The 27271-nt window shown below is 33.1% G+C and overlaps 1 protein-coding gene across 47 annotated transcripts in view; it reads right to left on the bottom strand.

Annotated features, from left to right (window-relative positions):
- The window catches only part of dlg1a (discs large MAGUK scaffold protein 1a), a 220569-nt gene that overhangs the window by 78578 nt on the left and 114720 nt on the right, over positions 1-27271 (bottom strand). For 25 of the 47 annotated variants that reach the window (XR_012407166.1, XM_005165898.6, XM_073952477.1 and 22 more), the window contains one exon: positions 4496-4549. Coding sequence is in view for 43 of the 47 variants with exons in the window: in XM_005165898.6 (XP_005165955.2) it covers positions 4496-4549 (54 nt within the window). In the remaining 4 variants the exon portion in view is untranslated. 47 annotated transcript variants of the gene reach the window in all.

The following is a 27271-nucleotide window of genomic DNA, read 5'->3' as shown; positions in this document are numbered from 1 at the left end:
ATAGATATATAGACAGTGTGTGTGTGTGTGTGTGTGTGTGTGTGTGTGTGTGTGTGTGTGTGTGTGTGTGTGTGTGTGTGTGTGTGTGTGTGTGTGTGTGTGTGTGTGTGTGTGTGTGTTTGTGTGTGTGTGTGTGTGTTGTTTACATTCTGATTTTAATGTCTAATTATCAAATTGTTTAAATGAATATACTCTAAATGATAAAATATAATAGAATAATAAGAATATAAATGATATATTCTTAAGAAAATGAAATATGTGTTCTTTGAAAGAGTGTACTTGCATTATGATGCTATTTGAGTGTTAAAATAGTGTTAAATGACAATAATATTGTGTATCGCAATAAATTTTGGAGCTTTACAGTTGCAATCAGAATTATTAAACCCATTTAATTATTAGACCCCGTTTCTTTTTTTCCCCTAATTTCTGTTTAACAGAGAGAAGATTTATTTCAACACATTTCTAAACAATTATAATATAATAGTTTAATTGACTCATTTCTAATAACTGATTTATTTTATCTTTGCCATGATGACAGTAAATAATATTTTACTTGATATTTTTCAATACACTTCTACTGTATACAGCTTAAAGTGGCATTTAAAGGCTTAACTAGGTTAATTAGGTTAACTAGAGTGGTTTGGGTAATTAGACAAGTTAATGTATAATGATGGTTTATTCTGTAGACTATCAAAAAATAAAATGGGCTAATAATTTTAACCTTAAAATGTTTAATAAAAAAAAATAAAAACTGCTTTTATTCTAGCCAAAATAAAACAAATAAGACTGATATTGAGACATTGAAGAAGCTTTGGTAGTCTAAAGGTGTGAAATGTGAATGGGTGTTTGATTAGATTTTTTTTATGATGATTATTTGTGTTTTTCCCCTAAACCTGTCTGGGTTATGTTTTAAGTAATGTGGTTTATTGTAAACACTTGTAAAACATACAATAGACATGTTATACAAGGAAGAGATGTAAAGTACATGCACAAGGAGTTATTCAACATCAATACTCTGCTTTTTACTCTGTATTGCTTAAAAGAAAAACGTAATCCGAAAGCACATGCATGAATACTGTAAAACCAATTCGTACTACCAGTAGACCCAGTGTCAAAAAGGCTTGATCCCACAATGCAGAGAAAATCCTGAGCTTTTCAGGAGTGTTTTTATATTATTATTCAAAAACCATTAATAAATACATTAAATAGGACACATTTATCAAAATTATAACAATGTCCCTTTAAATGTATGTTTTGACTTCTTTTTCTGAAATGGTGTATTTTCTCTTGTATTATTTATTAAGGACGCGTGCATGCTTTAAACACATTCAGTAATAAGGCTCACTAATTTTTTAAGACTTAATTTTTTTTGTACATTTTTCTATTGAAATTCAACCTAAATATAAAAAGTCAAAAATTGAGAAAGCTTTTGAGATATGTACTATTAAAGAGATAGTTCAGCAAGAAATGACGATTTACTCAAAATTTACTCACTTTTACTTGTTCCAAACCTACATTATTTGCAATTTGAGAGCATAAAAGAGGATGCCGGTGATCGCTAGTCACTGTTTTCATTTGTATTTTTTCCCCATTACAGATATCAAGAGCTGTTTCCATCCTCCATTTTTATGTACATTTTGGAATATAGCTTCTATTGAAAATTGCATAATGGAAATGTCAAGATGCACATAGATTTTAAAAATGTGCATAAGAAAACTGAGTAGCTTAAACTTTTTAGTCTAATAAGAAAAAAAAATGTGAATATGATTATACATTAATCAAATAAATTCCAGTATGCACAAGTTTAAGGCTATTTTGCTTTAACAGATGATGTGATAAATAAAATGGGTCTGTTGAAGACCGAACACATTGGAAAAACACCTGAAATGTGGTTTTGTCACTCGAAAATGCCTTAAGTTCATTATGAAAGTGGGTTATTATTATTACCTCTCAGAGCAACTGTTTCTTTGAGTGGCTGTTCTCCCAAAGATTAATTGCATTCATCTTAGTCTTCTAAAGCACAATTATTTTTTTAAATTTAAATGTATCTTAAGCATAATTTATTTAGCTTTTTGATATTTTCCACCAGTTTACCAGGAAGAGACTATTTTGTTCTTTATGACTGGAAATGGTGTTTTATTCACAAACATTTTATGTGATATTTCAGTTTTGTGCATAAGTCTAATTAGCATTTTTGAATGTAAACATAGCTATTAACAATCAGTTTCTCACAATTCCTTTTTTTTTGTGTTTTAAACAGGCAAGGAACAAGTTAAAGTTAAATGAATGGTCAGTCCATTTCGATTTTTTCTGGGTGAACTATCCCTTTAAGAGAGTAGGAGATGGAGTGAATGAGTTCAGCACTGATAATGTAAATATTTAATGAGGTCAGTCTCATGGTCATCTCTTCATAGACTTTAGCTAGAGCTCATTGAGATAGCTCTATAGTCTTCAGATGGAGTGTCTGATGAAGGATGACAGAAGTCAGATCAGCAGGCTTTCTGGCACTGGATGTATAGGATTATGGGACGCTGCTGAGATTGAGAGAAGAATAGGGCTGGAGGAGTGTCATGGGACCCTGATAAATGTCAACAACAGTTAAAGCCACTGGAGGAGGAAGAATCTCCCAACATCTAAAATAATGAAACGATGAAATACAAGACAAAGAAATAAAGATAAAGGATATCCTAAAAAGTGCAGGGAAACTGAACTGAAACGATATTTTTTCAAATAAACTTGCAGGACTTAATTTACGTCCTGCAGCAAAATTATTTTTAATATAAGTTTAGTGATCTGCTTGAGGCATAGGTCATTTTATTTTTATGCTTTTGATGAAGTAGCATTTAACTTAAGAGCTGTTTAGACCATGTGCCAGGCCGTTTCTCAGTTTCGCTGTTAAAATATTTAAATAATTGTTTATTTAGGCCTATTTACTTACTAATTTATTATTTATGTACAATAATTAAGGCATAAAATGAGATAGTAAAATATAAATCAGCAACAAAAATGTAAATTAAACTGAAAATGAACATGACAAATGAAAAAGCTTATATATTGACTGTCAGTCCACTTTAAAATAACAAACACTGTACATGTCTTTATATTATATCTATATATAATTATACATTATATTTAATTATATATAAATTATATATATATATATATATATATATATATATATATATATATATATATATATATATATATATATATATATATATATATATATATCTTCAAAATATCAGCTTTTGTGTTTAACAAAAGAAAAAGTGAGGATGAGAAAATTACAGAACTATTTGGGGGGGGGGATGAACAATCACTTTAGAAAAGCAATATCTGGAAGAATTACACAGATTTGCAATGCCAACAACTGCAAATATTTGTTATTATGACCAACTGTCATTTTTTTATAAAAAATGAAAAGGACATTATATTTACTTGAAATTAGGAAGAAATGTTATCAAAATGTTAAAATAGAACAAAACTAAAAGTAATATATTCATGTAAATAAAGATACACTAAAGTGGTCTTTTAATTTGTATTCATAACTGTAGTTTGGTTAAAAAAAGAAAAAAAAAGAATTATGCACAGCTCTACTTTCTTTTTTTCTGTCAAAAGCAATATTACCATATTGTTATTTTTGAATCTTTAAAAAATGTATTCCAATGAAGTAAAAGTAGCTTAAAAGCATCCTAACATATAACATGCACAAGATATTATTAGAGTTTTCTAAAAAAAATAATAAGCAGCATAACTGTTTTTAACATTAATATTAATAGGAAATATTCCATAGTATAGTACTATGTACATAGTATAAGGACCGCGTGACACTGCAGGCCAAAGTAATGATGATGATAAAATTTCATCTTTGAATCAAAAAGCAAATGTAATTTTAAAGAATTTAAATAAAAATGAACATTTTTTTTCTGCATTAATTGTCAAAATAGGAGTCAAACACAACTAATACTACTAACTCGAATCCTTTTTGTTTTATTTTTTATTCACTGCAAAAAATGTTTGGTTCCACACAGTTCCTTCATGTTGTCCCAATACAAATAAATTAGGTTACCTTGGTTGTTTTTGCAAATTTCAGTGGATTGAACATAAAACAATTAAGTTGTCCCAAAGGAAAGCTTAAAAATTGTGTTATTTCAGCTCATTTCTAATAAGCAGTCTGAACAAGCAGCCAAAATGATTTTTTGAGTGTACACCCATTACAAAAACATATCTCAACCAGCTGGTCAAGGTCAATATATATATATATATATATATATATATATATATATATATATATATATATATATTTTTTTTTTTTTTTTTACACTGATGTTAAACACAAAGTGTTAATCTTCAATATTCCTCATTACAATTTGCTTTATATGTGATATGAAAATGATCTTATTGACCGGCAATTAATATTCCATTAACTGGAATAATGTAACTCTCCTCGCAAAGTGCAGCACATGAAAAGAGCATAATTTCCAAATAAACTTACATATGGTGAGGAGTCAAGGCTTTCTGTGTTCACCACCACCGGTGCTGGACTTGCCTGCAAACAAAACAAAACAAAACCATTCATTACCAATTACACTAACATAAATCAATAACTCCACACACTGCTTTAAGCTCATAATCTACTGAAAACAACACGAAACAATCACATTTAATGGGAAAAAAGATCCAATAAAAAGCATCACTTACTCTTGGCATGCTGATACAGTATTACTCTGGCATTTATAAGAGATTAACAGCACAGCCTGTGTCCATACACAGCATAACATACTGCAGAATATGCAATAGAGTGGCATAACAAACCAGCGCAAACTTAATCCTTCGGCAAACATGTATCACACGCTTCACTTGCACAATTGCTTTTGAGGTACAAGTGCGCATCAGAGATATAGTGATATAGTGTGGCTTTCTCTCCGTAATCTCTCTAAGTCAAGAGGAGCATCGCTGAGGTGGGTGGAGTGAAAACATGATGGAAAAAACAGAAAAGACCTGTGACGCGGGTGCAGGAATGATGGCAGTGGTCTCGGCCGGGACGGGTGAGATTGGGATCACAGGGATTATGGGAGCGGAGGGAGGAGGAATGACATCTGCCTGCTAAACAATGACAGTGGAGGTCAAAGGTCAGGACAGACGACACACAGAAGCACTGATGGTTTTACGAATTTGTTTGAAAAATGCACATATGTAAATGTACGCATATATGAATGTACACAAACAATAATCAGCATATGAAATACATCACAACCTTTCATGAAAGCAAAATTTACAATACAAAAATGTATACAATAACAGACTACAAATATTGATACATTTATTATATTACTTTTTTAATATTGATTTTAAAATTACAATTGTGATCCAATACTTTATATTTTGACTTATAAATTATGAAAAGTCCAAAATTATTCATACCCCTGGGTTATGAATAGTTTTGGCTTGACTGTATATAATTCATACAGATTTTTTAAAACAGACTAAAGACCAATAGAAAGGGGAAATAATGAAAATAGATTAGAATGTATATATTAGCAATATTCGCAGAAATTTTCATATAAATTATAATTTTGTAATCTATTAATTTATAAATAATTGTAATTTATTGATTAATTATGATTTTTTACATTTGTACTTTTTGTACCAAAGTCTCTGTAAACAATAAAGATTTCAAAATCATCTATTCATTGATGAACAATAAATGTATATCTTATAAATATGCTTTATTACTCTGGTGCTTTTCATTCTTATTTAACTAATTAATTTATGTATTTTTTACATAATGGTCTGAAGATTGGTCTAGTTCAGGGGTGCCTAAACTTTTTCTTATGAAGGGCCAAAAACCAAACTTGATTGAGGCTTGTAGGCTAAATGTAAATATAGTTTCTATGACTAATTTGCTAATTTATTTAATACTGTATAAACATGACTAGAAAACACGGCTTTATATTTACTAATACAGTATCATACACATATATTTTTACATTTTATAATAAACGTTATTAAAGTGAATCAAAGCAATTACACTAGTTGTTGGCTTGATTTGCTCACTGATGTCTTCTGCATAGTCCTTGAGTGACAGTATTTACAAATCAGATTCATTCACAACATTTAAATGAAACATTTAATTTCAGGGGCTTTTTTAGCTCAGCAAAAAAAAAAAAAAAAACACAAAGAAGTTAATTAGATTATTAATTACGTCAAATTAGAAACGACAATCTCTGTGTTAAAGGCATTTGACCCAACTCTCTCCATCAGTCTCACTCTCCTCTCAGGTGGAAAGGTGGTGGGCCAAATTAAAGGTTACAATGGGCTACCTTTGGCCTTCAGGCCCTACTTTGGGCATCTCTGGTCTAGATTTTGTGAACACAAACAAACAATAAACAAATATAGTTTTATTTGATGTAAAAAATTATTTGATTTTTATCGGGGGAAAAAAATTTGTTGATCAGAGTAGAAAAATTCATTTAATTCTACATAAAACTACATATTATAAAACCATATTCTTATTTATTATCTATAAAAAATAATCTATATTTATGTCTTCAAAAGGAAGACAAAACTTACAGCAGATCAGAGACTACAAAGCACTAAAGATTAACAATAGTTTAAGTTGAACATTTTATTTTCAGGTCTTTGATTAATTAAGTCAGACAAAAATATGAAATAATATACATTATAACTGGAAAATATTTGAGCAGCACCAGAGGGTTAAAAGAAGAGTTTATAATAAAAGATTTATCATGATTTATTTACATGATTTGTTCTCATTTAATTTATTTCTATTTATGCATGCATGTTTATTTTTGTTTTCAGTAAAGCACAAAAGTTATGAAAGAATTAATTAAATAAATTATAATTAAATAAATCACAAAACACTCAATACACTACAATGTTCACACTCAATAATGTATTATTTATCTTATTCTGTATACATTAGTATTAGCAAAGAAGCATTAAAGGAGTAAACAGTGACAGAATCTCCACCAGTGTACATGTCAGAAATGTGTGAAGTTATGTTGTGACTCAAGGACAAACATTTCTTAATTGTGAAAAATAAAGACAATGTTTTAAGATTCAACAGAGTTACATATTTAAAAAAAATGTTCCAGTCCAGCAATCAGCACCCTGAAGTGTAAGGAATGAGCTCTTTCTTTTAAATGTGAAATGAAGTGTCAAGATGTCAGTTTGTGAGTTTCCGTGAGGTTGGCATGTTTATTTCTGCAGATTTTGTACAAGTATGAAAGACTTCAGACAGACTACACTGCATCTGAACTTAGGAATACAATAATCAAGAAAAAACTTGGCAATATAGTTGTTTGCAAAATAAGATTAAATAAATAAATAAAAAAAGATGGATGTTTCCTTTCAAACAAATCTTTACAAATACAAAGAGCAAACCACAAGTAACACTTTTCCACAGCTTTCATGTAAAACAATACAATAAAAAATACAGATATTATGTCCACAAGTAAAAATTTCAGACACCAAAAAGAAAATTCTGAGGCAAAACCATAAATTCAAGATTAACTTGGCTGAAAACTGAAACTTAATTATTCGGGTTGATTATTTTTCCTTTTAGTTTACTTTAGGTTTATTTAGTAATCAAAAGTAAAACCTATTTGTATAAAACTATAATTTTAAATTTCTGAAGTTTTGTCCTAATTGTTTGCATTCAAACACACAATAAATAATAAAAATATTAATAGATCTGATATACATTAACACCAAATAGCACTTCTGACATTGTATTAATACATTTCCATAGCTGAAACACTGATAGTATATCTCTTAACATGTTCATACATTATTGATATAATTTATAGTAAAAAAGAGGAAAGGATAATCAGTTCAAATGTGCCTAATGTGATTCTAATGTGATTATAACCATTGACTTGTTATTGTATAAAGGAGCAACAATTTGACATTTTGTCAATTATATCACAACATTTACTAGAATAAATGTAGTATTTTTAGACTGGCTTGTATTTAAAGAAACAACAGCACAAAGCATATTGTAATTATTGGATAGCAGACCCTCTTAATGTTTATTGAAGTTTATTTCATGCATCAACAGAAAACAGCAGAGACTAAAAGAAAAATCATGAAATCTGTATATCAGTATCAATTAAAATCAAGAATTTGAGTCAACCTATCTGTGGAGTCCACAAAAGTCTAACACATTTCACTACTGTTAAACATCATTGTTTCAGTCAATGATTCCGGCCCTTCAGAACTAATTCAGCTCAAAAGTAAAAACATTTTAGTAGTTTGTGCATCCTTAGCATCTATTACTTTCTAATTGGTTCCCTTTTTTAGTTAAATTGCGGTACTACTATTCTCCCACTTGTGTATACAATTTAATGAACTAAACTTAATAAACCAAAAAAGTGCATATACCTAAAATTTGAGGCAATGAATTCTTAAATAATGGATACAATATCTATGTCCCATTCATTTCCTTACTAAGCATTTCATGCAAAGAATTATAATCAATAAATAGCAAATAAAGAAAAAATAAATACAAATCCAAGCCTTCAACTAAACCAAGCAACTCCACAATAAATCATTTAATTAAAAACGTGACTATAGTAGTTAATGCAAGTATAAGGAAATTAAGCAACTTCATACCCAATGACAATTCAAATGTTGTGGACTATAAGCCTTTTTTGTCCAGAAAACTCCTCCCTTCTCTTCTCTTTGACACTACTAAGCTCCTATAATAAAATCATCACAAAATGCTTTTGCAATCCATTTCACCTCTTGTAATCTGGAGTTGGAGTGAAACCGGGTATTAATGAGAAATAATACAAAAACAGGCCAGGAGTTATAACATTATAAAACAATGAACTAAGTGGGAAATGAATTCAACTAAAAGACGTCCATTTTATTTAAATACACTTCAGATACTGTACCAATGCATCAACTGTCAGTTGGATTTAAGTTAATATAAACAGCTAGTCGATGTTTAGCTAGAATTACGTATGGAAAATGTTAACCTTCTAGTCAGGGCTAGGCGATTAGATGAAATGAAATTGCGAATGTGATTAAGCAAAGCTGTGATTGTCATGGGCGTTTTGTCAGGGAGGGAACATTTCTGTGAAATCTCCTCCTAAGGTCAGAGGGCATTCGAGTGCAGAAACTTCAAATCTCACAAGCACAATACCCAGGTAACACCCATAGCAGTTGCTGAATAAACAGACCTAAAGTCTCTTTAAAGTTTTCACCCTTCTAATGCATAAAAATACCATAATATGTTTGTAGATATTTAAGAAACATGCTAAGTGAACTGAAAAACAACGTTAAAGTCAGTTATTCTCCTTTAAAAATGTGTATAATGTGTATCTGTCTGTTTTGGTCTGTGTAACCCACCGTCAGTTTACCCAATTTTTTTGGGCAGCCTGGGTTGCCTTGGTGGAAAACACAGCGTAAACCTCAATGTATGCAGGCGCAGACAAAAATGTGACTTCCGAACAGTAGCAGCGTCCTAAATGAGATACAAATTCTTTTTAAAAATCTGGTTATAAAAACCTGCATAAGGTGGCTTTTAATTAGCAAATAATATAAATATTACAAAAGTTAACATAAGCTTAGCAGGTTACATTTGTAAAGCTCGATGTTCAGGCACCGCTACATGGGGAAAAGTAAGAATGACTCTAAAGACCCAGGCAGTTTTGGGGCCCCCAGAGATACTGTTAGGGGCCCACCAGAACCCCCTCTACCCTCTGCTCTTTACTGTACTCTGCGACACATCCCCCCAGCTACCGCTTTTGACACCTACGAAATGTTGTTATAGGGCCTGTACCAGCCAGCAGGACCGCTGCTGTTGCCGTTGTCAATCTGGCAACCTGTGGTTGTTTTAAGCCACAATCGTACTAAAGTTTGCATGCGAAATTCTGATGGAAAATGCTGCCAAAAAGGGGGTAAAACAAGACGATGTGACACTGATAAAATGAATAAATAAACCTCAGCATTCACATGCTTATAAATGGAAGTCAACTGAGTGTGACTGCCACTTTATTCATCATCAGAGGGGCTGGGCGAAAAAAAAAAAAACCTGTCCAATAAAGTTTAAATTTTATACAATACCTAGGTCAAAGTAGTCAATCATACATACTGCATTTTTACCTGCTTTCACTGATTCAACATACAACTACTGAATCATAAGATTTATTTTAAACACTCGACTGAAGTTTTGAAGTGAGTTTGAAATAAAAATATACTATTAAATGTAGTATTTTCACATGCTTTCAGATGCAGCAGCATATACTAAACAGATAATTCACTGAGAAGACAAACAAATGGCCCGTTTCCACCGAGTGTTAGTTCGGTATGATTTTATGGCCGTTTCCATTACTTTTTGGGTACCCTTTGCAAAGGGTACCTAGCACAACAAAAGGGTACCAAAAGGCGGAGCTAGACGCACAGCTGAACGCTATTGGTTTATAATAGGCAATTAGATACGTCAATCGCTCACGGACAAGCCAGAATGAAAACAAAGGAACCGCCATGTTTTAAATACACAGCCAAGACATTATTCATTCATTCATTCATTTTCTTTTCAGCTTACCACAGGTGACCACAGTGGAATGAACCACCAACTTATCCAGCACGTTTTTACACAGCGGATGCCCTTCCAGCCGGAACCCATCTCTGGGAAACATTCACACACACTAATTCACACTCATACACTATGGACAATTTAGCCTACCCAATTCACCTGTACCGCATGTCTTTGGACTGTGGGGGAAACCGGTGTACTCGGAGGAAACCCATGCGAACGCAGGGAGAACATGCAAACTCCACAAAGAAACACCAACTGACCCAGCCGAGGCTCGAACCAGCGACTTTCCTGCTGTGAGGCGACAGCACTACCTATTGCTCCACTGCGTCGCCAGCGAGACATTACACCATAATAATATATACATATAATAACAAGCCATGGTCAACAAGAACTTAAAGCCAAGAAGAAGAGCAAATTCTACTTTATGCCCCATAGTTTTTTAGAGGGCTGTCTACAGCGCAAACAATTTCGCTTTCATGCTTGTGGTTGCTGTGCATCTATATTTGAAATAACAAACTTCTTGAGCTCATGATAATAAAGTGCGTGTGTTTATTCAAGTGCTTCACTCGATCCTGTCAGAAATGAACAAATGTGAAACTGACGCACAAAAACAAAGGAGAAGCCAGAAAAAACAAAGGAGCAAATGATTTTTTTCAGCAAATATGAACAAACTGCCATGTTTAACTATTGTCATCACCTTTTGGACTGTTATGAACTCAGAATGACGGAATTTCTTTCTATCAGAGCTTACATGTGCTGGTAAAGATTAAAGATCAGATGAGAGGTTTGCACTGACTCTGGGCTATATGTTGTATATTGTTTTTGAACCCAAATAAAGACTAAATGTCTGTTTTGTGTAGTTCTTCTATAATTGGTAACATATCAGAGACTGCAATTTATTTTATATAATTGCAGACATTACAGCAAGCTATTTCGCATCATTGATCTGCAGTTATAATCAAATCCTGTTCATAATAAGGTTAACATTTATACACAAGTATATATGTCTATAAAGCATTTGTTTTGTGAGAAGTGCTTCTCATATAATATGTAAACAACCCGTACATCTTTACTTTGATATTTCCTTGAGCGAGAATGACGTTGTCTAAAACTTTCTGACCATTGGTACCCTTTTAGCAGTGGAAACCCAAGCCTGATAAAGGTGAGCCATACCGACCCATACTGTACCACTCAGCGAAAACAGGCCAAAACAGCTGTCAAAGAATGATTATCTCGATTTCATTATTGTCCGATCGACTTCGATGTTGAACACGATTTTGCATGGCTTGTCACTGTACTACGGTTACCTCCATCTAAAAGCACATCCTATAGGTTTACTAGAACCGGCTTTACTGACAACATGCAAATGAATAATCATCTTCAAATATTAGTCTACTTAAAGTTTTTCACAATATTTTCATAGTCAAAAAAAAAAAAAAAAACTCAAATCAAATCAGTCATATTGAATGTATATTCAGTATAGAGCCAGAACTATGTGGACTTGCACGCTGTTGTGGGACAGGATCTGACGCAAGCAGATATATCTCTGGGAGTTCAGCAGATTCACGCTCTACAGGAGCAGGAGTGAGCTTTGCCATGCTGTCAGTGAGGAGACATCCGCTATAACTGGCCCTCAGTCTGTGTCAGCGTTCCCAAACAAAAGCCATCTGATCCACGGCCGCTTGTCCAAGCACCAAACACACAGCCAGAGGAGACGGATATACAGTTACAACAGTCCAGTTCACCCATCAGAAACACACACACACACATCACTACAACTGCTAATTAGAAGAGGCTTCCATTTCACCAAGCCTCACACTCAGGGTTATGGCAGAGACTTGAGACTATATGGTATGAGCTAGAGTACTGTGTTTTAATATTTCAGAGTCAACAGCAATTTAACCACGTTTTACATCACAGCATGCTGTCCTGCGAGTCTAAAATGAGTGGTGTAACTTATATAAGACTCTATTTACACTGCGTGCTGTTATGGAGTTGGTACAGTAGTCATGGCCTGTGATTTCAGAGTTAAAATTAGAATCAATCATTAGCATTGATCAGGGAGACTGGTTTAGAGTTATGCTGCCAGCAATGTCTCAAATGAATAACATCCCAGAATATGAATCATTTTTAATACTGCGTAATATTTTAACATTTTTAAAAAGGCATTTTAATTATATAGTGCACTCATTTTACTATGATACAGATCGTATCGGTGATAAAAGTGTGTGCAGTATTTTAAGCAAGTTACTATTTAGCATTTGTACAAATGAAGAGTTCAGATGCAGTGCCATCTGAAATGTTATTCAAATAATAGCATTTTTCCAGGTTCCTATATGTCTTGATTCAGTAATTTCACTTTTATGCCAAACAATAGGTTATTTTCATCACTTTTAACATGAAATAACTGAACATAAACATAAGACGCTGAAAATTCCAGATGGCACTCAAAAGGTCTTTGCATCTGAACTCTTAAATTAATCTCATTTTTGACAGCTTCTTAAATGTACTAGCTTAAATTGCAATCAAATATTTGCAGTTTGTGGTCTGTATGTAAAAAAAAAAACACATTCAAGAAATTAATAATCAACTTAATACTTAACTTCCATTAATACTCAACTAACAATTAATACTCAACTTTAATAAAGTGTTCCATGATATTTTCATAGTCAAAATAACTCTAAAGTGATATTCAATTTAACTACAAAATACAGTCTGGCATTGGTTGTTTGGTAATGTTTCATAAAAAAAAAGTCTCTTTTGCTCACCAAAGTTGTATTTATTTGACAAAAAAAAGAGAGCAAAAACAATTATTTTGCCTGTCCATTAATTTCCAAACATAACACATGGATGTGATGTACAGTACATCCCCTGACACATGCAACAACACACTTTTAGGGCCTGCATGGTCAACAATAAATCTTACAAATACGCCTACTTCTACTTACAAATATTCACCTACTAAAAAAAGTAATACGCAACATTAGCTGAGAGCCGAACCACCAAACACAAGCCCCAGCTTCCTCCCATCTCTTACTAAGACATATATTTCCCACATACCTTTTCCAATGAAAACGTGCCCCAAGAATTGGCAAGCCACAAGGCACTGGAAGAAGCTCGGACTTTAGCTGTGCTTTTAGTGGGGCTCTTTTTCACGCTGTCCCGTAGGTTGGTGAACTTCCCTCTGCTCTTGGTGGAGGCCGGAAGGGTGCATGAGCTGTACTGCGGAGCCCTGAGAGTCTCCACTGGAGTCTGCTGGAGGTTGAGCAGAGTGGGCTGAGACAGGTGGGATGACGGTACTGGAGGCTGCTGCTGGTGGAGGTGATGGTGGAAGTGGTGATGGAACTGCGGATGCAATTGCCTTGGCGTCTGGGTCGGCGTACCGTGCACGTGTCCGACCCTCTGTTGCATTCTGGGATGGTTGCAGTTGGCCACCTCGGTCACCCTGGTCCGACAGTCCATGTAAGTGCCGCAGCAGTGATCATGGTTGTTGCAATAGGCGGTCATCCTTTTCCAACTGAGAAAGTCTCTGGAGCAGACCGGCAGGTGGACGCCAGGTGAAATGAGGGAGAACGCAGGACGAAGAGCGATGAGAGGACACGCCGTGGTCGTAAATCTGGTCCTTTTCCACTCTTCTGCCAGCCTCTCTCTCTCTTTCTGCCTCAGCCGCTCTCATCCCCCCGCTCTCGCTCGCCAATTAATGAGCTCCAATGGGCACTGCACATGACAGCACACAGCCTCTTCTGCAGGCATGAATAATCAATGCTCCATTCTTGATTTCAACATCAGCGTCCGGACGCTCTACGCTAGACTTTGCACCTAACCCTACGTTTGAGATTCATGAGGCTTTTTGTAGCCTGATTCGCTTTTTCAAGCATTAACACGGGTCATGAAGTGAGGGGTCACAGCGGATAAACCGCAATCTCTATTAGACGCTTAGCGTGAGGGAGGGCGAACGGGCCGATGTGGTGTTTTCAGCGCATACAATGGTGGAGCTGACCTTATTTTACAACTGTTATCCATAACTAATCTCCATTTGTACTGAGGATCTTTTACACCGTCCTGTGCCATTTAATGTGAGCCTTTCACTGCTCAAAGTTGGACAGTGGTTGTGCATTTGAGCCCATAAGAGTTACCATAAAACCTTACTTAAAGGGGACCCCCTATTTGCTCATTTTTACAAGATGTAAAATAAATCTCTGATGTCCCAAGAGTGTGTATGTGCAGTTTCAGCTCAACATAGCCAACAAATAATGTTTTATTTCCTAATAAATCTGCCTCTTTTAGGCTTTTATTAAAACTGTGCCATTTTGGTGACTGTTGCTTTAAATTCAAATAAGATTGTGCTTCCAGACAACTTTTCAAAAGAGGGGGAGCTACAAACATACAGTGCATCCGGAAAGTATTCATAGTGCTTCACTTTTTCCACATTTTTTATGTTATAGCCTTATTCCAAAATTAATTAAATTAATTTATCTCCTCCAAATTCTACACACATCACCCCATAATGACAATGTGAAAAAAAGATTTTTTGAAATTGTAGCAAATTTATTAAAAGTAAAAAACCTGAAAACTCACATGTACATAAGTATTCATAGCCTTTGCTCAATACTTTGTTGAAGCACCTTTGGCAGTAAATACAGCCTCAAGTACTTTTGAATATGATGCCACAAGCTTGGCACACCTGTCTTTGGGAATTTTTGCCCATTCCGCTTTGCACTACCTCTCAACCTCTATCAGGTTGGAAGGTATTAGCCTAGTGATGAGCGGTGCCTGGTTTTCTCCAAACGTAACGCCTGGTAATCTAAGAGTCCTTCAGATGCATTTTGGCAAATTCCAGGCGAGGAGTGGCTTTCGTCTGACCACTCTACCATACAGTCCTGATTGGTGGATTGCTGCACAGATAGTTGTTCTTCTGTAAGGTTCTCTCTCCACAGAAAAACGCTGGAACTTAGACAGAGTGAACGTCGGGTTATTGATCACCTGCCTGACTAAGGCCCTTCTCCCTCGATCACTCAGCTTAGATAGCCGGCCAGCTCTATCAAGTGTCCTGGTGGTTCCAAACATCTTCCACTTACAGATGCTGGAGGCCACTGTGCTTACTAGAACTTTCAAAGCAGCAGAAAATTTTCTGGAACCTTCCCCAGCCTTGTCCCTCGAGACAATCCTGTTTCGGAGGTCTATAGACAATTCCTTTGTCTTCATGCTTGGTTTGTGCTTTGACGTACTGTCAACCCTGAGACCTTTTATAGGCAGGTGTATGCCTTTTCAAATCATGTCCAATCAACTGAATTTACCACAGATTAACTCAAATTAAGCTGCTGAAACATCTCAAGAATGATCAGTGGTAACAGAACGTACCTGAGCTCAATTTAGAGTTTCACGGCTGTGAATACTTATGTACATGTGATTTTTCAGCTTTTTTATTTTTAACAAATATGCAACAATTTCAAAAAATCTTTTTTCACATTGTCATCATGGGGTATTGTGTGTAGAATTTTGAGGAAATAAATTAATTTAATCCATTTTGGAATAAGGCTCTAACAAAACAAAAAAGTGTGGGAAAAGAGAGGAGCTATGAATACTTTTCAGGTGCACTGTATATGCATCAGCATAGCCCCCTCTGATGACATGTACAAAGAGAGAATGTCAATCGAAGTGTTCCTGCAGACTGTTTATATAAAATATGATGACAAAATTTTTAAATAAAAAATTTGTACCACTAGAGGCTGGCTATATTCACACAACTGTTTAAAACCCCTTATAAAAGTGATTTTTGCACTTTCTCCTTTAACTATGACAGCATTCTACACTACTCTCATATCTAAATTGCTGGAATGTTCCACAATTTGGACTGTTTTGGCGTTTTATCCTCTATTCTTTATATGTTAAGTTGCTTTGACACAATCTACACAGTAAAAAGCCACATATGGAAATAAAAATGAAACTCAAATTGAACTCATTGTAGGTTATACAGTAGAGTATGTGTTGAATCTGGAGTCAAATAATATGCTTTATAATATAGAGTTTTATTTTATTTAAGCGGTTTCTAATTAAATATAAGCAAAGATTATCATCCTCAATCCTGCTATCATTAGTGCAGTGAATCTACATGTCGTTTTCATTGTCCAATTAAATGAACGGACGCTTCAGGGTCTGAAGAGTGTGTGGACAGTGATGAGAGAGGCACTTCTGCATTGGGATTGGACAGTAGTGAATGTGTCGTTTCCTGTTGACTGCACCTTTTAATGTCCCCTGTCCTGTTTCTTATGAGGCTGTGGGTGAAAAAGAGGGAGGAGGACAAGGAGGCAATGCATGGAAAAGCAAAGCTTGCCTGAGGCTTTTGAAAGCATGCCACCAATGAATGGACATTAATAGGAATTTATTTATATCTTCACTATCGTATTTGATGTTTAATGAGTCCTTGTTAAATTAAAGTACTGTATGCATATCTTTAGAGAAATATATATATATATATATATATATATATATATATATATATATATATATATATATATATATGATTAAGAAATATTATATATTTAATTTTTATAATCATACATAATTCTAAATTCTAATTTAACCTAAATAAATTCTGTATTAATGAATATGTCAATTGTGAAACTGCAGGCTACATGCATTTTTGTGCTTGTAATGTTCATATGCTCAAAATGTCACATGCTAAATGTTATATGCTGTATCAATTTTACACAATAGCACTATAACCATTAATAAAAATGAATAATATAACACATATTTAGATCTGGGGTTGATAAAGGTGTGTTTACTGAGTATATTGGAGTACATAAGCAAAAATTAACCCTTTCAAAAAAATAATATAATTAAATTAAAATAAATAAAATAATCTGATGTGCTACACACAATACAATACTTAGTGGTCATATTGATTATTTCATATGAAATCCACAGGCGCACCTCCCGCTGTACAGCAGATGGCTCCATACACACAGACAAGCTCAGGTTGGAGGAAAAACAAACAAGGCCACACACATCAACAGGGAGATATTCATTTCTCTGAGTGGCGCCATACAGTCTGTTAATTAACATGTTATCAGAGAACCACTAATACACGAGACAATTAAAGTTGAAGAAAAGAAATGCAACAAAATTCGAACAACAAACACTGATAACAGTGAAGGAAATACGTTATTATTGATGTCTGCAGTGTCCATGTTTGTAGTTATTTAATTATTATACATGTACTGAGTAATATTAATTAACAATAGCATGGACTTGCAATAATGCAAAATTGACAGCTATTAACAGTATGTGTCAAGCAAATATGTAATGTTCCCATAACCCTTTAACTGCTTTCTCTACCAAAAGGTTGACCATGTTTTTACTGTTAAAGTCATTTAAAGAATGACTGTTTTAAATAATTGTTTACAGCATTGTTGTTTTACAAGAAAATCAAACATAATTCTGTTGCACTACCACATTTGACTTTGAAAAAAAAAAAATTGTAAATGAGAATCGGAAATATTTTATGACATACTTAAAAAAATAAAAGATGATTTAGTGTTCAAACATGTTTTATTTAGATTTTTTTTTTTTTAATAAATTGGTCTTACACTTTATATTTTTAGATTTTTTATAGTATAGGATTCTATATAGATTCTATATGTATTAGGTCTGGTATTTTTACCATAAACTGACATATTAACCATGTGGTAGAGGTTGATTTTCTAGAAATTATGGGCTGTGTTGAAAAAAATGCAATGAATGTGTTAACTTGGGACATTAGAATTTAAGAAATGCAATCCAACCTTTTTTTCTCTCTGTGGTGTAGTTAAAGGGTTAACGTTAGTTTATGGTTCCTAATTGACTGTTTTTTAAATAAAAAAGAAATTCAAAAGTCTCTCTAAGTATTTTTATAACTATGTAAAATAACTACAAGGATCTTTTTTTTTTTTTTTTAGAAAAGAACTTAGTGAATACAGAAATTCATACAATGCCAAAATCACATATAAAAACACATACAACTGATCAGACAATACCTAAACAATAAAGCATTAAGTATGGAAAAATAAAAATAGGGCTGGACGATTTGGCCTAAAATCAAAATCTTGATTAATTAAACATTTTAACTCGATTACGGTTAATGAACTTAAATTTTTTTGCCCTCAAAGTTCACTGACAGGTTTTGTACAGTAAATATGGTCATATATGACAAGTGAGATATTTTTGAATGAAGGGTGCATTACTTGATTTTAAAATAACTGAAGGACACACTCACTATCTGTTACTATTTATTGAATATGAAAGCTGAATGATTGCACTTAAAACAAACATTGCCTATAAAAAAATTCGAAAATAAATAACTTGCACTTTTAAAAACAAAATAATGACCGCAGAAGTAAAAATCAAGGCTTAACAGAGCAGGGTCAAGTGACTCAACATGCGGTAAAAAAAAAAACAAAAAAAAAAATGACCTGGAAAAATTAGATTGATTATATGTAGGTTCTGAATGTCAATTTCGATTACTTTTAGATTAATAAACCAGCCCTAGACAAAAGTAAATTATATTAATTACTTCAAACTAATACACACAAGATATGTGTGATTTAAAAAGTAATATAAAATCACATTGCAAAGACTAACATGTTGAACTTTAAATTAGTCATTTTTAACTTTTGTTTGATGAACAAACAAATAACAAAAAACATGTCCCACTATACAGAATAATCCAGAAAGAAATGTCTTACAATTAAAAAATATCTTATTTTTTATGTCTTTGAATAAATGCTAAAGTGTGTTTAAAGAGGAGTTTAAAAAATCCTAGACTGTGTTGAAGTGGCTATTATTCTGTGTTTTGTGGAAAAATACCAATGAACGTCCTAACATTACTGTAACGTGACGTGTGTTTACAATTTTTTTACAATAAGGCTGTAGTAGTAAAGCTAATGTATTTACTAACGGAAACAAACAATGAACAATACATTTATAACCGTATTCATTCAAATTTGTTATCATTAGTTAATAGAAATACAGTTGCCCATAGTGCTTTAACTAAGGTTAACTAGATAATACATTGACATTGATGAACCCTTATTTTGAAGTGAGACCCAAAATAAAGTGATTCATTGACAGAAATGAAGCTCACACTTTTAATGTACAGTTCGTGCTATTAACAAACCATTACCTAAGACTTTAAGCTTAATGAACTACTAATTAGCTGCTTATTAATTATTACAAAGCAAAAACCTCTGAGTGAAATTTGCTCAGTTTAGATAGTATTTGGTCCTTTTCTAAATCGAGTTAAAGTTGCTCAAGCTAATGAGATAATGTAAGGATTAATTAGGTGATGATTAAGCACTGATGATGAACACCTGCTGTTAATAAGCAGAAACCCAGAAGAGAAAAACAAAACTACAACTGACTAAAGAGTCACAGCCTCAAATATAATACATTGAATCTCTCAAAATCTCAGCAGATCAACTTGATCAAAAAGTAACCTGACAAACAGCAGCTTTACTTATTACCAACCTGTTTGCCCTTATTTGAAGAGGGACCAAATACTCTGAACTGTGGAAATTGCTCTACGAGCAATGGATTCTGAACGAAGCTAAAAGAATTTTAAGTAACCTATCTCACGTACTCTTACAGACTTTTACCTTCTGGAGGAAGATATAGAACTTTCCGCTGGAAACGGAACAGATTTAAGAACTCTTTTATTGCAGTGTCAATCAGACTATTGAACACTGAACAAAAGTGTGTGTAATTCTTTTGCATGTTGACTTATTCTTTTAAATTGTTATTGTGCTAGAACCTACAGAAGTGCTGTGTGAGTCTACAAAAAATTTCCCCTTGAGGGACAATAAAGTATACAAACAAACAAACAAACAAATTTTCTCAGAGGATTTTGCTGAGTAGTAAGATAGCAGACAGGTTTAGTTATTGGGTAGGATTAGGGATGAACAATAAGATCATACTTTGTAAGTGCTGATAAACAGTTCATATCTTAATAATAGGCAGGTAATAACCAAAAAGTAAATGGTGTGAATTGATAGATAAACTAAAATGTTACCAAGACTGACCTCAATCACGAGTTCAAATCCGTGGACATGACAGACACTGGATGTTAATGCAAACTCTGAATCATTAATCTCGAACGTACAAGCCTTAAGCCCATCCTTGAGTCTAAAAACCCAGTTGAAGTCTACAGTGTTCATGTTTAGCCAAAGGCAAGACTTGGGTCAACAGCTTACGTTACAAGCTTGCATTTCCCTCTGAACAGTCTAATCAATAAAGACGGCTGTTCACCGGGATTGTCAGAGTGATCTTTCACTGACATGGGATCTGGATGGACGTCACGCCGGCCTGCTTCGGTCTCATTCACAAACTAACGCTCACTGAAAACTCAACGAGCAAGGAATTTGACTCCTTTTGTGTATTTATGGTCAGATGGATACGTTAGATCTAATCAATAGGCCTCCACTACATGGCATTAAACAGAAGTCAATGAAAAGCTTTTTATATCTTTATTTAATGTGATATAAAACCACTTTAGAGCTATAAATGTATCTAAAGAATTTCTCCACGTTTCGACACAATCTAAAGCACCCCTGAAGATAGCACTAAAAATCGCAGTCACTGCAGTTTTCAGTTACATTGAAAGAGTGTCGAGAGAACCAAAACATGCAGTAAATCTGATGTGTACATTTTTACACTTTCCTCTCTCACACTTTGCGAAGCCATTAAAACACTTCTCTGCCTATTAAAAACAATTTGCTACTAGCCTGTGAAAACAGAACTGTTAGCTGAAAACTGCAACCATTTTTGCAAGTCCCCTGCTCAAACTGTCAATTTATTATTACTAGTATATGGTGGTTCTTCTTCTTTTTCTTCTTCTTCTTATTATTCTTTTTATTATTATATTATTATTAATATTATTAATAGTAGTGTATTACTATTTTATATTATTATTATTATTTGTAGTAGTAGTAGTAGCAGCTGTAATAGTAGTAGTATTTATATGCTATATTGAATAATAATAATAATAATAAACAACAATAATAATAATACTAACAAAATAAATTCATATAAATATAACTACTGAAAAGAAAATTTAGAAATACATAAATTACATTAAAATACATAAATACAAAAACCAATATATATATATATATATATATATATATATATATATATATATATATATATATATATATATATATATATATATATATATATATATATATATATATATATATATATATATCTATAAAGATTAGGCATGGGCCGGTATAAGTTTCTGACGATATGATAACCTTGAATAAAAATATCATGGTGTCACGGTATCACGGTTTTATGATTACAGCTGTAAAATAATTTCTTTTTAAATTTCTTAGTAAACAAAAAAAAACATTTTTCCCCATTTAACACAATATATTACATTTCTAAAACCTTTATAATATTTTGGAACAGTAAACATGTCAGGCTACATAATTAAAATAAATCGTTGACTTCTACTATCTTTATTAGTTTTAAAAACACAGATTAAAACACACTTAAAAAAAAATTTACATATACCATATAAACAGTATAACAAAATATTTTTTGCAGTTTTAATACCTTGACTTTTCCAAACAGCGGTAAACCTTGAAACTGGTTATCGTCCCATACCTAATATAGATGCATATGAAGAGTTCAGATGCAAAAGCAAAAACACCATTTCCGCCAAAAATGAGCTAATGACATTGAGTGAATGCTTCAAGCACGTATTACATGTTCAACAAATAGTTTTGTTTGAAATCATCCTAAATTCCAGCGTCAGCCAGCCCATTCAGATATAACAATTTGTTTGCAAAAGTTGTTAAACGCCACTTGCCTTTAACAGCAAAAGCCGCTATGTCCCGAGAACCAATCAAAAGGCAAGAATCGAATCAGAAATTTTTAATGTAGCAGCGTGCTGATACACCGGCTTTATGAGGCTGTTTTATTCCGCTTTCGATTTTAAAAGATGAAGTCTGATGAACTGCATGAGCCTGTCCGACTGTCAGTGAATGGCAAATGAAAATGTTCCCTACCTTAAACAGTTGGAAGTGTAACATTCATTCATAACGTTTGTTTGAGCAGCAGCGCTACTTTGAATGAGTCCGATTTACTAAAGCTACATTAAACAGCAACTCCATTTCACCAAAGACGAAGTTAAGATGCCGTTCTTTTATCCCGCATGATAAACAAGAGACCAAAAAGAGACCAAGATCTTGAGTATAGTGAGGATAAATAAATGACAGCTTCTGAGAGACATCCTCTTTTTTTGCCCAGTAGGCCTATAGGTACCTTGTGTTTTATTTGCTATTGCAAGCTATGTTTTAAAACTATACATTATTTATATTACTTAAAAATATTTATGTAATGGTCAATGCACAGATATTGATGTTTCACAATATTTTACACTACATTATTTAAATCTAACAAGCTTGTTTACATTGCTCTACTTACATTAAATCCAAATCCCAAATATCATAAATGACAAAAGATTGTTAAGGTTTAATTACTGTCAGTTTTAATGTCATTGATTAATGCACTTGACAGATTTTATTCATTTATTTTTATTCTGCTTAGTTCCTGGTTTATCAGGGGTTACCACAGTGGAATGAACCGCCACTTACTTGACAGATGCATTTTTAATTTTAGGAGGATTGTGTATGTGTTTTATGTTTAGTAAAATTATTACTAATTGCATCTGTAGTGATTTTCAACTAATTACAAAGTCTTATCCCAATAGGTGGATTTAGAGGGTTTTGCATAAAAAGCAGAAGTGGATTTAGCTGGTTTTGACGAAAAAGAAAATTTACCTTGTTAAAAACAAAGAATTGTCTAAAGTGACATTTATGAAAAAAAGCTATTGTATTTACTAGCTAATAACCTTATCATTAGATATAAAATAAAAATTCTGAACCTAACCAGAGGAGCCTGATAGAAAATGCTCATTTGCAAGAAAAGAGGTCTGATGGATTCAGAAGGTTTTGCATCTGAACTCTTCATACATACTGTATATGGGATAATTAGCGTTTAGCTGTGCGTTAAAGGATCACACAACAAGCTAGCCAAGAAAATCTTGGTTGGAAGACTGACTGTTAGACACAAGCAAGATGAATTATTTATGACGTTTTAACAACAGAGAGATGCAAGAATTCCAGACTGCACTGAGATCCAGTGGCAGGTCCTCAGATGGTCTGGCCAATGTAAAGCTGCTCTTGGCGGGGAGCTCTTTGCGGAGCTAACAGTGATTGCCTGGAGCTTGGAGTCTGCATATGCTATAGCAAATTTTTAAAGACGTGCTATATACATAAACTGCTGATTTGACATTAAAATAACTACATTGTCGCTTAAAAAAATCATTTAAATCTTGATTTTGTGGTATAATAGATTTAAAAATTTTGCGGTTTTCCCGTCCGCCATTAACCGTCCTCTTCGGTTTTCTGTTCAGCACATGTGAGATGTGAACTACCAATGATTGAGAGAACCGCATTTATTTCGAACTGTGATCAAAATTGACTGGAACTACCTGTGCGCTTCAAAGAAAATAATGCACACCCTCCAGCCAAACAGAATCAAGAATTTGAACAAACCATAGAATAAATTATAATAACAATAATAATAATAATAATAATAATACATATAATAATAATAATAATAATAATAATAATAATAATAAATATAATAATAACAACAATAATTATAGTAATAAAAATATAATAATAACAATAATAATAATAATAATAATAATAATAATAAATATAATAATAACAATAATAATAATAATAATAATAATAATTAAAAACATAATAATAATAATAATAAATATAATAACAATAATAATAATAATAATAACAATAATAATAATATTATTATTATTATTATTATTATACAGATGAAAATATTCATATGATACATATTTTGATGTAAGTTGTTAATGCTTCCAGATTTAAAAGATTACCATAACAATGACTGAAGTCACAAAAATTAAAAGGTCCATTAAATGGCACAACATATTTTCAGCAGATAAATTTTTGGTGGCTTAAAATGCGGTGCATCTCTAATATCAACACACTTTTAAATTCCCATTGTTGCACAATTCTGCAATTCTTAAATTAATATAAAGTAAAAAAAGATTAGAGCTTATTATTATTATTTTTATTGCCAGAAATTTTATTGAGATTCAATATAATATAGTTTCATCAGCTCAGCCCTACCTTGCTTTGTTAAACATCATTTGGAAAATATTTGAAAAAGTATTAAAATTTCACAGGAAGGCTAATAATTTTGTCTTCACCGCTACATAACTTAAAAATCTTTACCTAATTGTTGTTAATTTTATTCTTGGTGACAGTGAAAACCTTAACAGTATAATAAGATTAAAATACTAAACCTAACCACTGTAAAACACCTTTAAAACTATAGCCACAATTTCTTATTAACTCATTTGAACTCCTTTCTCTAAAGACTAAGCCTAATTGTATTTAATAGGCTTATGAAGCTGTGGTGAGACTTTCCTCCATGTGTGAGTGCTACTGCTGGTCATCCTGCACTCACAGATCTGTAACCACAATCACTATTATGCACTCGTACAACACACTTAACACCAATACGGTCAAGAGGTGCTGCCACTGCAAACCATCTACAACATGCTGTTTGAATTAAAGCACCAGCTTAATGGCAAATAAGCAATTAATGAGCACTCAAATCACTCAAGCCACCTCTAATACTGTATGTCTTCTCATACAAACTGAGCCAGAGGACGCATCGAAATGGACTCTGCAGCATCTTAAGAAAATGCACTAGAGGCAAAAACATTTTTTCTAGTGCTGTCAATCGATAAAAAAAAATGTAACTAATTAATCGCACTTTTAAAAAAAAATCACATTTAAAAGACTAAAACTTGTAATTTTGGCTATTCGAGTGTAAAATTAATGTAAACGCAAGACAACTACTGTTTGAATTCAAAATATAACTTATTATTAGAATTTTTGTTTAACTTGTAACACAGATTTCTTCATGTAAACAACATACCCACAATAAACCATCAAGATCCTGGCCTGACAGCCATATTTATTACAGAAATTAAAACACAGGCATGTTAATGCCATTTGAATTTCACAACAATCAATGCCAATAAAGAAAAAAAATACAGACATTGCAGATATGGAAAATTATTATAATAATAATAAAGTATTGAAAATCTGTGCACGCCCTTGAATAGGTTTACCAACTCCCATTCTATAAAAGCACAAAAGCCATATTTAGGAAATAACGAGAGTTGACAAATTAAAAAGCTACATTTTAAAATTTTTTATTTTTTAATAAAATTATAATCCACACTGGAAATGTGTGTGCCTGTGTGTTTTGAGGGGGCATAATAAATAATGAACATAACAAAAACTGCCTGCTGACGCACACAGTTAATGTTGATTAATAAAATAAAGATAAATAATGAAAGCAATGTGTCAGAGACCCTAATTTTTTTTTTAACTCAACAATGAAACATCAAACGATGCTAAAAGATTTTGCATTGTCAATCAAATGAACTTAATTAAAAAATGCAACAAATATTTGTTTGGGCAGAACTACAAAACTAAATGTAAAAAAGTTGCTTAAGTTGCACACTAGTTTGGTCATGTATAAATATCATTATATTAACCATATATTAGAGGAATTATTATTTCCATATATTATAACATATATTGTATAAATATTATTGTCACTATAAGCCTACATCATGCTGACGATCAAAAACACAATGTCATGACATCTCATGCGATTGTCTTCTGACCGAGTGCATCTTAAAATACATGACTGACACCCCTCATAGAAATTGAGCAGCAGACATTCTTTATAATTTGTAAAATAAAGACCTCCAGGTTCAGGAAACAGCAGGAGGAAGTTGCCGCAGCCGTGGTGCAGATTAAAAGTTAAAGTATATTTATATGGACAGATAGGTAACTAGATAGAATAGACAGGAATATATTGATCTGTGCCCCGCTCCAGAGTGTAGTCGCGAAAGTCTGCTCTCCCGCGGGGCGGACCCGCGCTTGAGAAACAGGCGTGACCCTCGGCTATTTTGGCAAATACACACCTAGGTTACACAGAGCCCAACATGGAAGGTTGTGATTGGGTCAGCCCAATGTCAACAAAGAAAAGAACCAATGGGCTGCAGGTTATGTTACACAGCCTGTCTGTCCGGAAAAGAAACATTACTTTGAGCGTGACAGCTCACACAGCACCGTCAATCACTGAGGCAGAAAAACATGACAGTCTGCTGAGTGTTTTATGGGCCGATCAGATCATAAGAAGATGATCAGCCCGGCCCAAAAAGTACGTCGAAACAGCGGGAAACTGCCCGGCGTCTGCCCCTGACCACAACAGGGAAAAAAAATAATAATAAAAAAAAATGCGTTAATTGCGTAAATTTTTTTAAACGCGTTAATTATTTCAAATTAATCGCATGCGTTAACGTGTTAATTTTGACAGCGCTAATTTTTTCACTCGGTCATACTTTCACCGTTTCAAATCCTATTGTACCGTATCACATATGGGTAACACTTCAGTTTAGGTCACAATTTATACTACAGACTAATTTCACATGGCTGTCATTTTAAACAGCGAATTCCAGGCTGTGGTGGGAAGAAACTCGGAAGTATCACCGAGGAATGTTGTGTACCTGGCTGTATA

The sequence above is a fragment of the Danio rerio genome, chromosome 6 (assembly GCF_049306965.1).
Source record: "Danio rerio strain Tuebingen ecotype United States chromosome 6, GRCz12tu, whole genome shotgun sequence".
In the NCBI taxonomy this organism is placed as follows: Eukaryota; Metazoa; Chordata; class Actinopteri; order Cypriniformes; family Danionidae; genus Danio; species Danio rerio.
This window is presented reverse-complemented; position numbering and strand designations above follow the sequence as displayed.